This window comes from Leucoraja erinacea, chromosome 1, assembly GCF_028641065.1.
Source record: "Leucoraja erinacea ecotype New England chromosome 1, Leri_hhj_1, whole genome shotgun sequence".
Classification (NCBI taxonomy): domain Eukaryota; kingdom Metazoa; phylum Chordata; class Chondrichthyes; order Rajiformes; family Rajidae; genus Leucoraja; species Leucoraja erinaceus.
Genome location: NC_073377.1, coordinates 35,076,482 through 35,091,157, shown reverse-complemented (window position 1 = coordinate 35,091,157; position 14,676 = coordinate 35,076,482). Strand labels below are relative to the sequence as shown.

The following is a 14,676-nucleotide window of genomic DNA, read 5'->3' as shown; positions in this document are numbered from 1 at the left end:
GCCTATCTGGCCCTGTGGATTTATCAGCATTTAATCGATTCAATTTACCTAACACCACTTCCCGGCTAACCTGGATTTCACTCAGTTCCACCATTTCATTTGACCCGCGGTTCCCTGCCGTCTCCGGTAGATTATTTATGTCTTCCTTAGTGAAGACAGAACCAAAGTAGTTATTCAATTGGTCCGCCATGTCCTTGTTCCCCATGATCAATTCACCTGTTTCTGACTGCAAAGGACCTACGTTTGTTTTTACTAATCGCTTTCTCTTCACATATCTATAAAAACTTTTGCAGTCAGTTTTTATGTTCCCTGCCGGTTTTCTTTCATAATCTATTTTCCCTTTCCTAATTAAGCCCTTTGTCCTCCTCTGCTGGTCTCTGAATTTCTCCCAGTCCTCTGGTAGGCTGCTTTTTCTGGCTAATTTGTACACTTCATGTTTTGCTTTGATATTATCCCTGATTTCCCTTGTTATCCACGGATGCACTACCTTCCCTGATTTATTCTTTTGCCAAACTGGGATGAACAATTGTTGTAGTTCATCCATGCAGTCTTTAAATGCCTTCCATTGCATATCCACCGTCAACCCTTTAAGAATTAATTGCCAGTCAATCTTGGCCAATTCACGTCTCATACCCTCAAAGTTACCTTTCTTTAAGTTCAGAACTATTGTTTCTGAATTAACAATGTCACTCTCCATCCTAATGAAGAACTCAGCCATATTATGGTCGCTCTTGCCCAAGGGGCCACGCACAACAAGACTGCTAACTAACCCTTCCTCATTACTCAATACCCAGTCTAGAATAGCCTGCTCTCTCGTTGGTTCCTCTACATGTTGATTTAGAAAACTATCCCGCATACATTCCAAGAAATCCTCTTCCTCAGCACCCCTGCCAATTTGATTCATCCAATCTATATGTAGATTGAAGTCACCCATTATAACTGTTTTACCTTTGTTGCACGCATTTCTAATTTCCTGTTTGATGCCATCCCCAACTTCACTACTACTGTTAGGTGGCCTGTACACAACACCCACTAGCGTTTTCTGCCCCTTAGTGTTTCGCAGCTCTACCCATATCGATTCCACATCCTCCAAGCTTATCAAATGCTTTCTAAAAGTCCTGGTACACTACATCCAATTGCTCTCCCTTGTCCATTTTCCTAAAAAAATTCCAGATAATTAGTCAAGCATGATTTCCCCTTTGTAAATCCATGCTGACTCGGACCGATCCTGTTACTGCTATCCAAATGTGCCGCAATTTCATCTTTTATGATTGACTCCAGCTTCTTCCCCACCACCTATGTCGGGCTAACTGGTCTATAATTCCCTGTTTTCTCTCTCCCTCCTTTCTTAAAAGGAATCCAGAGAAGAATATGAAAGGTCTTGACCCGAAATGTCACCCATTCCTTCTCTCCAGAGATGCTGCCTGTCCCACTGAGATACTCCAGCTTTTTGTATCTATCTCCGATTTATACCAGCATCTGCTGTTCCTTCTTACACATTATAGTTACCCATGTGATTTGAATGGAGTCTGTAACCAGCGATGATCCTATATGCCTACTGCCCTTGTGCTGGGTAGTAAAGGTCATGGTCGAAGGTGTAATTAACAGTGTTCTCATGAGGCAATTTTTCACCAACAATTTGCTTCTCTGATTTTTTTTTTTGTTCCACTCCTCATCACAACCTTTGTCCAAATATGAACCAAAGAGAAATATACCTGAGGTGAGACTGAAAGACACTGCCCTTTATATCAATGAGGCATTTAATCAAATGTGGCAATAAGGAGCTCTTTGTAAAACTGGCCACTGAACATCAAGGGGCAAGCACTCCAATGTTTAGTTGCACTTGACACCCTCGACTCCCTCCACTATCTTCAATGCAAATGCCAGACGCACAATAGGATAACATGCACTTGATTTTATGTGTGCAGCTTCAACAACTGTAAAAGAGCTTTATGCCATGCTGAACTAAGTTGCCTGCTATCAATGAAACCACAATTTTGTGTCTCATCTGCAAACTTATTAATCATCTTACATTTTCATATTCAAATCATTGTGTTACATATATTAAGGTCCCAACACCAATCCTTGACGATAGGCTTTCAATCAACAAAAACAAACATTCTATTGTCACTGCCACCCATTAACTGAATCTGCATGTAAACCTTTAGTCTGAATGCATAAGAATACCCAGATCCCTCAGAACAAAAATGCTTTTGAATCTCTAAAAGAAAATTACGTGCCTGACTATTCTTATAAATCCATGTTGATTTTTTCCATCTTATTGTTATTTTCTAAATACCATGTTAGCACTTAGAGTATATAGCGTCTTTAAATGCTAGTACTTACCTCAACTATGGCAGTTTATTCCATCTATCCACCATCCTCTGAGTGCAAAGTTGCCCCTTAGGTTCCTATTAAATCTTTCCCCTGTCATTTTAAACCTATGTTCTCTAGTTCTTGATTTCCCTGCCCTGGGTAAAACACTGCATTTACCTTATTTATTCCCTCTGCTCCACAGCACTTCCCAAGCCCCTACCACTTCCTTAATAATAAATTCTAGCATTTCCCAATCTACTGATATCACTGATGTATAATTCCTTCTTTTCTCCCTTGCTCCTTAGTGAAGGTATGTTTGCAGCATTCCGATCCATGAGAACAGTTATGGAATTGGGGAACATTTGAAATATGATAAACCACTCCATCTGCCACATTGAAATGGCTGCCACGTTGAAATTCCTATAATCATTTTGGTCCCATTAATTTCTTTAATATTTTATATAACTGTTCATTTCTTTCAGCTCCTCGTTTACTCTGGACTTATTTAAAAGGTTTTAGTGTTTATGAAGACAGACACAAAATATTAGGGTAATTTATCTGCATTTTTCATACATTCCAGTATTTTTCCCCTTTCAATCTTGGGACCCGCATTAACTGTTCCCTTCTACATAGGTAGAGAAACAAAATGTCTAATGTTACTTGCAAACTTACTCTTGTATTCCACTTTTCCTTTTCTTATTAATGTCTTTGTTCTTCTTTGCTGAATTATTCTCAATCCCAATCCTTGAATTTCCAGGCAGTATTCAAGATTCAAGAGATTCAAGATTCAAGAGATTTTATTGTCATGTGTCCCAGATAGGACAATGAAATTCTTGCTTTGCTTCAGCTCAACAGAATATAGAAGGCATGAATACAGAACAGATCAATGTGTCCATATACCATTGTATAAATATATACACACATGAATAAATAAAACAGATAAAGTGTAAATAAACAGATAACGGGCTATTAATGTTCAGAGTTTTGTTTGAGTTGAGTTCAATAGCCTGATGGCTGTAGGGAAGAAGCTGTTTCTGAACCTGGATGTTGCAGTCTTCAGGCTCCTGTACCTTCTACCTGAAGGTAGCGAGGAGATGAGTGTGTGGCCAGAATGGTGTGGGTCCTTGATGATGCTGCCAGCCTTTTTGAGGCAGCGACTGCGATAGATCCCCTCGATGGTAGGGAGGTCAGAGCCGATGATGCACAGGGCAGTGTATTACTTATTGTAGCCTTTTCCGCTCCTGGGCACTCAGGTTGCCGAACCAAGCCACGATGCAACCGGTCAGCATGTTCTCTACTGTGCACCTGTAGAAGTTAGAGAGAGTCCTCCTTGACATAAGTCAAGTCAGGACTCTCCGTAATCTTCTCAGGAAGTAGAGGCGCTGATGTGCTTTGTTTATGATTGCATCAGTGTTCTCGGACCAGGAGAGATCTTCAGAGATGTGCACGCCCAGGAATTTGAAGCTCTTGACCCTTTCCACCATCGACCCGTTGATATAAACGGGACTGTGGGTCCCCATCCTACTCCTTCCAAAGTCCACAATCAGTTACTTGGTTTTGCTGATGTTGAGGGCCAGGCTATTGTGCTGGCACCATTTTGCCAGTCGGTCGATCTCTCTTCTATACTCTGACTCGTCCCCATCAGTGATACGTCCCACAACAGTGGTGTCGTCAGCGAACTTGATGATGGAGTTCGCACTATGACCAGCTACGCAGTCATGAGTATCGAGTGAGTATAGCAGGGGGCTGAGCACGCAGCCTTGGGGCGCTCCCGTGCTGATTGTTATCGAGGCTGACACTTTTCCACCAATTCGAACAGTCTGTGAATGAGGAAGTCGTGGATCCAATTGCAGAGGGATGCGCAGAGACCCAGTTCTGCGAGTTTGGTAACCAGCTTGGAGGGGATGATTGTATTAAATGCCGAGCTGTAATCAATGAATAACAGCCTGACATATGAGTTTTTGTTGTCCAAGTGGTCCAGAGCGGAGTGGAGGGCCAGCGAGATCGCATCCACCGTTGATCTGTTGTGATGGTAGGCAAATTGCAGTGAGGTTTTTGTCAAGGTAGGTGTTGATTTGCGCCATGATCAACCTCTCAAAGCACTTTATCACCACCGACGTTAGTGCCACTGGTCGATAGTCATTGAGGCACGTCACCTTGCTCTTCTTGGGCACCGGTATTATTGATGCCCTTTTAAAGCAGGTGGGAACCTCAGACCTCAGACGTGAGAGGTTGAAAATGTCCGTAAAAACTCCAGCCAGTTGGTCCGTACAGGTTTTTAGAACACGACCAGGTATATCATCGGGTCCAGGCACTTTTCGAGGGTTCACCCCTCTGAAGGATTTCCTGACGCCGCCCTCTGTGACTGTGACTGAAATACCATCACAGCGAATGGGGGCTCGAGAAGGCACATCAGTGTTCTCCCTATCAAAGCGTGCGTAAAACGCATTGAGCTCGTCAGGGAGTGATGCTACGCCGACATTCGAGCTACCTCCTGATTTCGCCTTGTAGGAGGTGATTGCATTCAGGCCCCGCCACAACTGCCGAACATCTGTCTCATCCTCCAGCTTGGAGCAGGTCCCTTTTGGCCTGTTTGATGGCCTTACTAAGGTCGTATCTGGACTTCTTGTAGACCACTGTATCATCAGACATGAATGCCCGGTGTCTGGTCTTCAGGAGAGTGCGGATCTCAAAGTTCATCCAAGGCTTCTGATTGGGAAACACTCGGAAGGTTTTTGTTGGGATGCAGTCCTCCACACATTTCTTTATGAAGTCTGTAGCGACTGTGGCATATTCATTCAGGTCCGTTGTCGAGTCCCTGAACATTGCCCAATCTACAGACTCCAAATAGTCCTGGAGTTGTTACTCTGCTCCCATCGACCAGCTCTGTACAGTCCTCACCTCTGGGGGTGCGATCTTAAATTGCTGCCTGTAGGCAAGAAGAAGCAGCACCGCAGTATGGTCGGATTTACTGAAGTCAGGGCGAGGAATAGAGCGATTAGCATTCTTGATGGTGGTGTAGCAGTGGTTGAGGGTGTATGGTCCTCTGGTGCAGCAGGAGACATATTGGTGGAAGTTAGGGAGCGATTTCGTAAGATTTGCTTTATTGAAGTCCCCAGCTATGGTGGCAAACGCCTCGGGGTAAGACGTCTGGTGTTTGTTGACCACGGCGTGCAGCTCCTCCAGTGCCAGACGGACGTCTGCCTGGGGTGGGATGTAGACCGCGGTCAGGATGATGGAGGTGAATTCCCTCGGAAGGTAGAAGGGACGGCACTTCACCGCCAGATGTTCTAGGTGTGGAGAGCAGGAGTTGGACAGGACTGCCATGCCTGAGCACCACGCAGAGTTGACCATGAGGCAGACGCCCCCTCCTCTCCCTTTCCCAGATGCCTGCGTACGGTCCATACGGTCCTCCCAGATGGCAGCTCCAGCTCCGTTGCTCCTGGGAAATCCTGCTCGTTGGCTCCGGAGGTGTTTCCAGGTACAGTCTCTTTGTTTCCCAGTCGGGTCTGGTTATCTCCAGCGGTCCTGGGAACGCTTGCAGTCGGAGGCTCCCGCAGCTGCAGGAGATCGCGAAATCACTAGTACTTTCAGGTGCACTAGCAGCTTGTCCATTACCGCGCAGATTTCTGCCGTCTTTCTGATCCACATAAGTTGCTTGCTGCTGTAAGTAATCTTCTTCTGTTTGGCTGTTAGCAAAAAGTCGCCGCTAGCAGGCGCCATCTTAGGTGTTCTTGTCTCGACCCGAAACCTCACCCATTCCTTCTCTAATCACATTTTATTTACCAAGTATTTTCTCATCTGCAGGTATCATTTCTACACTTGATAACTATATAATTTTTATTCTGATATTCTTCCAGACCATGCATCTGATGGATGCCAACTGTTCTACTTTGTTCACTAATATATATTCAAGAGTCAAGAGCGTTTAATTGTCATGTGCACTGACAACAGAACAATTAAATGCTTATTTAAAATAACTTTTGAGCTATTAGACTACTTAGGGCCTGTCCCACTTTCCCGAGTTATTCATGAATTCTCCCGATTTATTCACAAATTCTCCCGAGTTTTCCCCTTGATTCAAACTTGCAGAATGTTCGTAACGAGGTTGCAGGAGTCCGTAGATATATCGTAGCGGCTCGTTATGCCCGTTGTAGGTACTCGGGGCATCGTGTAAGTCGGGACGTTTTTTCCAGCCTGATTAAAAAAAAATGTCCGCGAGTTAAAAAAAATAGCCCTGAGTACCTACGACTGACATAATGAGCTGCTACGATATATCCACGGACTCCTATGGCCTCCTAAAGACTCGTTACGAACATTCTGCAAGTTTGAATCAAGGGGAAAACTCGGGAGAATTTGTGAATAACTCGGGAAAGTGGGACAGGCCCTTAAACAGTTAAGATTGTTAGACTAATCAATGTGAAAAGCACCAAAGAAGGTACTAAATAGTCACACTCATTTAATACATTAACCAAAAATCAAAACATTTATCTAAAACATATTCTTGGAGGCAAACTTGTGGATGACTTCAGCTTTTGGATTTTCTTTCAGGTCATTTCTTGGGGCAGTAAAGCAAGGAGCACAGGGGCTTCTGGGATCAATACAGATTCCTCACGTTCACATGCTATTATTCAAATCCAACTTAAGGATCCAGCTGAAGCAATTGTTGGGAGGTAAAATAATTGTATTTATAAAATTCAAAAAATATATTTTTTTACATACGATATGTTTTAATACTAAAGTTTATAAGTTTTAAAGTGGACAAATAATTTGTTTCTTTGAATAGTGATGTTCATCAGAGTACCATCAGTATTGTAACATATTGCATTATGTGGACACTATTGTTAGTATGGGTATGATAATGCAATTTTTTTAGGACGGGTACGGTTAGACTTCAAGACCCATAATCGTACAATTGAGTTCAACAAATCCTGCCAAGTTATGACAACATAATTTATTTTAAAGAAACTAAAAAATGTACAACTCCATTTGTTTGAAAAGCTGTCTTTGAGGTAAATGGAGTTTGGATACTTTAGCTTCAGATACATACACGTCTTTATTCTTAATATCCTCTGAGGTAGTCATGTAAACCAGCTGACTGTCAAGCAAGAAGGGGAGGGTGGGGGTGAGGGGGATATGTTGAAGGGAGATGATGGGAGAGAAAATGATCTAACCATATTCCAAAAACAAACTAGAAAAGCTTTCAAGAAATGTTGATCTTTGTAGAACAAATCATACCATGTTTACGAATATTAAACCATGATGATTCTCTGCCCAGGATTTCTTTCATTGATCTCGCTGGGAGTGAGAGGGCTGCTGATGCCAAAGATTCCGACAAGCAAGCTAAATTAGAAGGAGCAGAAATAAATCAGAGTTTGTTGGCCGTAAGTTGATTTTGAACAGATAATCTTTTTTAGTGAAGACAAAACGTTTTGTATTTGAATTTATGAGGTACATTTGGGTAGTAGAAATACTCAAGGTTATTCATTACAGAATAGTGTTATGAAGGGGATGAAAGTCCCACAAAGGAAGTTAGGGAATGACTACCTGAAATTCTCTAAAGACTTGCTGGTTATAACTATCGGTCTCATTTGCACTTCTTCAGCTAGCTATGTGTTTTGGGGCTAACCAAAATTACAAAGGCAGGAGGCAGTCTGTCTGTACTGAGGTAATCATACAGTAGGTGTAATTGAAATTGGGGCTATATTTTTCAATATAAACTAAGTATTGACAAGGTAAATGAATTGGACATCAGAGTTCAGATTCAGATTAGTTTATTGTTACAGTATGTACACTAGGATGCAATCCTTTGTTCACATGAAACTCACAGAGTAAACATTACATGCAATGGTGACTGCAAAAGATCAGAATGGTTGAGATATATATCTGAGTAGTGCAAAAGAATATTAAAAGTACAATAATGGAATAATCTAATGCGGTAGAGTGTAGAGTAAGGTTTGGTTTAAGTATCTTCGGTTTAAACCAGCATCTGCAGTTCCTTCCCACTCATACTTTCAAAGTCTCCTTTCTTTAAATTCAGAACCCTAGTCTCTGAATTAACTGTGTCACTCTCCATCCTAATGTAGAATTCCATCATATTATGGTCACTGTTGCCCAAGGGGCTCTGCACAACAAGATCGTGAACTAATCCTTCCTCATTACACAATACCCAGTCTAGGATGGCCTGCCCTCTAGTCAGTTCTTCTACATATTGGTTTAAAAAACCATCTTGTATACGTTCCAGGAAATCCTCCTCAGCGTTGCTACCAATTTGGTTGGCACAATTTATATGTAGATTAAAGTCACCCATGTTAACTGCTGTACCTTTGCTGCACGCATCCCTAATTTGCTGCTTGATGCTGTCCCCAACCTCCCTGCTGCTGTTTCGTGGTCTGTACACAACTCCAACAAGCGTTTTCTGCCCTTGACTATTTCGCAATTCTACCCATACTGATTCTATAGTATCCAAGCGAATGTCTCTCCTTGCTATTGCATTAATCTCCTCTTTAAACAGCAATGCTTCCCCACCTCCTCTTCCTTTCTGTCTATCCTTCCTGAATATTGATTACCCCTGCATGTTTAGCTCCCAGCCTTGGTCACCCTGGAGCCATGTCTCCGGGATGTGAAAGAGATGACTGGTTCAGGAGCCTAATAGCAGGAGGCAAATGTGAAATTGGAGGAATTATCGGCAACATGGTTACCAAAGTCCGATTTTTGCTATATTGTGAAGGAAATTGTGATTTTTTTTTTCTTTCTTTTATCTTCTGACATAACCATCTGTAGAGTTACTGCCATTATTAAGACAGAAAGTTGGCAGATCAGAATACGTTTTGTAACTGGTGTGTAAATATAATTTACAGTGCGGAATTGTTAATTTGGCGCCATTAATTTGACTTGGGGGAGGGGTGGGGGGGGGGTGGGGAGGAGTGGATTATTTATTACAATAACTATGATCGTTCACATATCAATTGTGTATTGTATATTCTGCAAGAAAATTGTTCTTAATTACATTTTAGCTTAAAGAATGTATTCGTGCTCTTGACCAGGAACAGGCTCACACACCGTTCAGACAAAGCAAGCTTACACTGGTAAGATTTTCATTTCCTACAATGTTTTGCACTGACCTTTCTTCATAAAGCCTGGCCTTGGACACAGGTCTTGTTTAAGAAGAGCAAAACGTTTACAAGACGAACCTCATATTTTCAGAAATGTTCACAACTTGCTCACATCTGTGGTAATGCTCGCATGACAACAATCCTCATGACTATGACTTTGAGAACATAACAAGTAAAAATAAAACTTCTGCAAACTAGTTTAAATTGATAAATTCTATGGTGGCATGGCAAAAGCAGACCTTGGGGTGGAATCTTGCATGGTGATGATCCTATTGCATAAAACTTCAGTTAGAAAGTTAAAATGTGCCTCTTTAATATACATGTGATTTACATGAGCAAATAATACTGCATAACAAAACTTTGCGTTATATTAAAGGAAACCTAGTAACTTAAAGTGAAACAGTACCATTTCTCAATGTGTGGCTTTAAATATGTAGCCAGCTGGCTTGTAACTTGGGGTACAGAGAAGTCCATTTTGAATTAATTTAATGTGAAGTTATCACCTACCTGTCAAGAAGGTATAGAGTCACAGAGCATGGAAACAGGCCCTTTGGCTCAACTTGTCTGTGCCGACCAAGATGTCCCATCTAAACTGGTCCCATTTGCCGATCGACCTACCTGTCCAAATGTCTTTTAAGTGTTGTTGTAGGCACTCCATCCTTTAACGATTTATTTGCTGAGTGTTTTTGATGCCCAACAAAAATTTGGTTGAACATTGAGTCATAAAGCATGGAAATGAGTGCATTGTACCCAAAATACTGCACGGACCATCAAGCACCCGTGTTTAAACTATTCCAATCCTCGCCCATTTTATTCTTTCCATATTCCCAGCAACTACTCCCTCGTTCCTCCCCACACCATCCTACTACCTCCACTACAAGCTTTAAATCTACTATTCACCTACACACTTGGTACAATCTACACTGGCCAATTAATCTGCCAATTTACGCATATGTCAGATGTGGAAGAAAATAAAATCAACTTGATCAAACCCATGCAGTCACAGGACAAATGTCACCAGAGGTCAGGATTGAGTCAAGGTTGCTGGAACTGTGAAATAGTAGTCTTGCCAAGTGCACCGTTGAGCTTCTAAGTTTTTACTTGGAATGTAAATATTGGACGGTATTTGTAATGGACATGGAAAGTATGCTTATTTATAGAATAAATAGGACTTCATGTACTTTTTAAACTGCATGTGCAGTAAAATGCTGAAAATGAGCCACTCTGGTTCATCAAAGGAAGGTTTAAAGAAGGCACTTACCCTGCCATATGTTGTCTTTGCTTGCACTATGGACTTTGGTTTTTGCACTACTATAGTTACCTAGTGTTATGGTTATTAATTTATTGTATTTTTGAATATCAGTGTTACATTGTTTATATGACAATGGACACCCTTAATACAATTTTAACATGCACTCTTTCTGCTTAGCCATATGACAAAATAATAGTTTAATTCAATACATGCAAAGTTGCTGAGACAAACCAGGGAGGGCTTGCACAGAAAATGTTGTAGAACAGAGAGACCTAGGGTGTAGGTATGTAGTTCTATGAAGGTGTCACAGATGGAGAGGGTGGTAAATAAATCATTGGGCATGCTTGCCTTCATCTGCCAGGTTGTTGAGTGCAGAAGTTGGGACATTCTGTTAGGGCTGTACAAGGCATTGATAAGGCCACATTTGGTGTACTCTATAGTTCTGGTTGTGCAGCAATAGGAAGGATGGCATTCAGCCAAAAGGGTGCAAAAAAAAGATTTACATGGATATTAGTGGGGCAAGTTTGGCCTAAGGGCATGTTTCTATGCTGTATGATTCGATAACTAGAGGGTTTGTATTACAAGGAAAGGCTGGGTCTTTTTTCCCCAGTACTTAGGAGGCTGAGTGGCGACCTTGTCGAGGTTTATAAAATCATGAGGGACATAAACCCGGTAGATAGTCACAGTGTTTTCCCCTGGGTGGAGTGAAATGTGATAGCAACCATGCTGTTTACTGTTGCCATTTGACCTCTTTGGTCTTGATCAATGTTTATGGTCAAAATATCTCTTCCCATCCATCCTTCATTTTTATCACCAGAGCTTCATATTGGTTTTTCCCTCGTATCTTAAATTTCCTGTTCAAAAATACAGGAATGATTCAACTAGGATCACTTTTCTCATTGTGTATGAAAATCCATACTATTATTATTAATGCTATAATGTAGATATACAGTCTGATTTTTGTTTCCTTTATATAATTTGCTGTTTCTTGTCTGAATGTTGTGATGTCGGTTTAGCAAGGCTATAATGACTTGTAATGGCAACAGTCCAAAAATATCTTGCCCTTTGTTGGATGTAAAGAATGCTGGATTGCTACCATAAACAGTTTATAAAGATTATATTATGACTTCCAGAGAACATTTCAACCAAGCAAGTCTTTTTGAAAAGTAATTGTGCTTGCACTACAGAATTTCCACTCCTCAAAATGACACGTTCTTTTTTTGTGTTTGACGTAATTTCTCATCTTCCTCCTCTCTTGCAATCTTAATGTCCCATTTCTGTGGGAACACCCTTATCCTTCACACAGTCAGTCCCTGTCCCAGTACATGCAACACATTTTTAACATTGCATATTACTACCACTCTTGCACATAAATTAATTAAGTTCATTAAGAATTAATCTTCACCTTTTTCCTGTTCCCCATCTGTGTTTTTATCTCGCTTCTTCTGTAAGCATAAGATCAGCTATCTAAAGCATGATCACACTGACAACCACCTGCCCAGTCTCCTAAAGACCATGGCTAGCATTTTGCTCTAGTATTTGACATGAATTGTAGATAATCCAAAATTCAGTCTGATTGAGCATTGCAAAAAACAAAACTGAAGCTTTCAGCCACTGGCAAAATCACCATGTGTTTGTTGGTTACTTGTCAATTTCAACTCTGTCTTAAACAAAGCTCTGCTGCCAACTCAGCAATATATCAGAGATTTCTCTTTTTTCAAGATTACCTGCTACCAAGTCTATCTCAGTAAAACTAATATATATCCTCAAATTCTGCAATATTTTCCTTTCAGTTTTTGTGACATCAGCCCTTCATAAAATCCAAAATAATGTTACTTATATTATGTTCTGCACTTGTCCTGAATGATTCCTTGATTTTACCTTTAAAATACCTCACAAACATTGCTTAAGCCTACTACAGATCTACCATGGCCTACGAGAACTGACCCTAGACACTTATGCATTCTGTCGTCTTTGTTGTGCAGGACAGAATGTTTAGGAGTAGAATGTTGCTGTTTAGAGTATTTTTCTAACATTTTAACATTTTTTTGTTTACTTGTTACCTGGATTTAATTTACCATGACTTTCTAAGGACTAGAAAATTCAATATTCGGTTATTCTGATTGACTGACTGACTGACAGAAAATGTACAACTTCCTTCTGCAGTTGTACAGAGCCCTAGTGAGACCACACCTGGAGTATGTGTGCACTTTTGGTCCCCTAATTTGAGGAAGGACATTCTTGCTATTGAGGGAGTGCAGCGTAGGTTTACAAGGTTAATTCACGGGATGGCGGGACTGTCACATGCTGAGAGAATGGAGCAACTGGGCTTGTACACTCTGGAGTTTAGAAGGATGAGAGGTTTTCTCATTGAAACATATTAATTTGTTAAGGGTTTGGACACGCTAGAGGCAGGAAACATGTCCCTGATGTTGGGGGGAGTCCAGAACCAGGGGCAATAGACAATGGACAATAGGTGCAGGAGTAGGCCATTCGGCCCTTCGAGCCAGCACAGCCATTCAATGTGATCATGGCTGATCATCCTCAATCACAGTTGGCCACAGTTTAGGAATAAGGAGTAAGCCATTTAGAAAGGAGACGAGGAAACACTTTTGCTCACAGAGAGTGGTGAGTCTGTGGAATTCTCTGCCTCAGAGGGCGGTGGAGGCAGTTTCTCTGTATGCTTTCAAGAGAGAGCTAGATAGGGCTCTTAAAAATAGCGGAGTCAGGGGATATGGGGAGAAGGCAGGAATGAGATACTGATTGGGGATGATCAGCCATGATCACATTGAATGGCGGTGCTGGCTCGAAGGGCCGAATGGCCTACTCCTGCACCTATTGTCTATTGTCTAAAATGAGAATGGGTATCTGATAACTAAATACCTGGGGAATTTGAAGAGAAATGGAAACGACCAGGAGATGTCAGAAAGTTAGGAGAATGGAATGAAGGGCATCAACTAGTGTGTAACAATATAAGTCAATTTGTATTGCAGTGACTTGAGTACAAAATGACACTTCCCTTCTTTTAAACATCATCAGCCCTAGCAGCAATCCAAATCTATAATATCTATTAGCGGCACAAGAGACTGCAGACGTTTGAATCTTTAGCAAAAAAAAGGAGAGCAGCTGGAGGAACTCACTGGGTAAGGTAGCATCTGTGGAGGGAAATGGACAAATGAAGTTTCAGGTCAAGACCCTTCATCTAGATTGAAAGAGTAGCGAGGGCCAATATAAAGATGTGGGGGAGTGCTGAGCAAAAACTAACAAGTGACCGGTGGATCCAGGCAAGGATGCATTGATTGGCAGAGAACAGCCTGGCAGGGGTGGGAAGGTTGGAGATCACAACAAAAGCTAGGATGTGATGTGAAGAATAAAAGGTTGCAAATTTTGGAAACCGATAGGAAAGGAATGTGGAATTGTTAGAGAAGAAGTGGTGACAGACGTGGTCGACAGCGAGGGGTGGAGTGAGCAATGGGATGAGCGGAATGGGGGAAAAGAAACTGAGTGACAGGAGGAAGGGTAAAGTGGGAAGAAGTGTGTGTGTGTGTGATTGGACCTGGGGAGCTAGGAGCAGAGAGAAAGGGACAGAGGAAATACGAGTTACCTGAAATCGGAGAATCGTAGACTCTCCAGGTGAAATATAAGCTGCTGTTCTTCAAGTTTGCATTTGACCCTATTATATCGATGTGAAGCATGCATGTAGTGAATGCCTTAAAAAAACAATCTTAATAATTTGAATTTTTTATTGAAATAAAAAATGTGAAATGATTTGATGATACAAATTATAATTTCCTTAAATGTTTTCTAATAGTAAGTGCAAAATTTACTTTTGTTTTTGAGGTATTGAAAGACTCTTTTATTGGGAATTCCAAGACCTGTATGATTGCTAATATTTCACCTAGCCACGTGGCCACAGAACACACGCTGAATACCTTGCGCTATGCAGACCGGTGAGCTTATTTTACAGTAAATTGCTTATTTTACAGTAAATGG

At 41.3% G+C, this 14,676-nt stretch overlaps 1 protein-coding gene across 2 annotated transcripts in view; it reads left to right on the top strand.

The window, feature by feature from the left end:
- The window catches only part of LOC129695589 (kinesin-like protein KIF24), a 79,769-nt gene that overhangs the window by 44,637 nt on the left and 20,456 nt on the right, over positions 1–14,676 (top strand). For both annotated transcript variants that reach the window (XM_055632679.1, XM_055632688.1), the window contains exons 7-10: positions 6,868–6,989; positions 7,595–7,700; positions 9,333–9,404; positions 14,524–14,633. In XM_055632679.1, the coding sequence (XP_055488654.1) occupies positions 6,868–6,989; positions 7,595–7,700; positions 9,333–9,404; positions 14,524–14,633 (410 nt within the window). The remainder of the gene's footprint in view (positions 1–6,867; positions 6,990–7,594; positions 7,701–9,332; positions 9,405–14,523; positions 14,634–14,676) is intronic.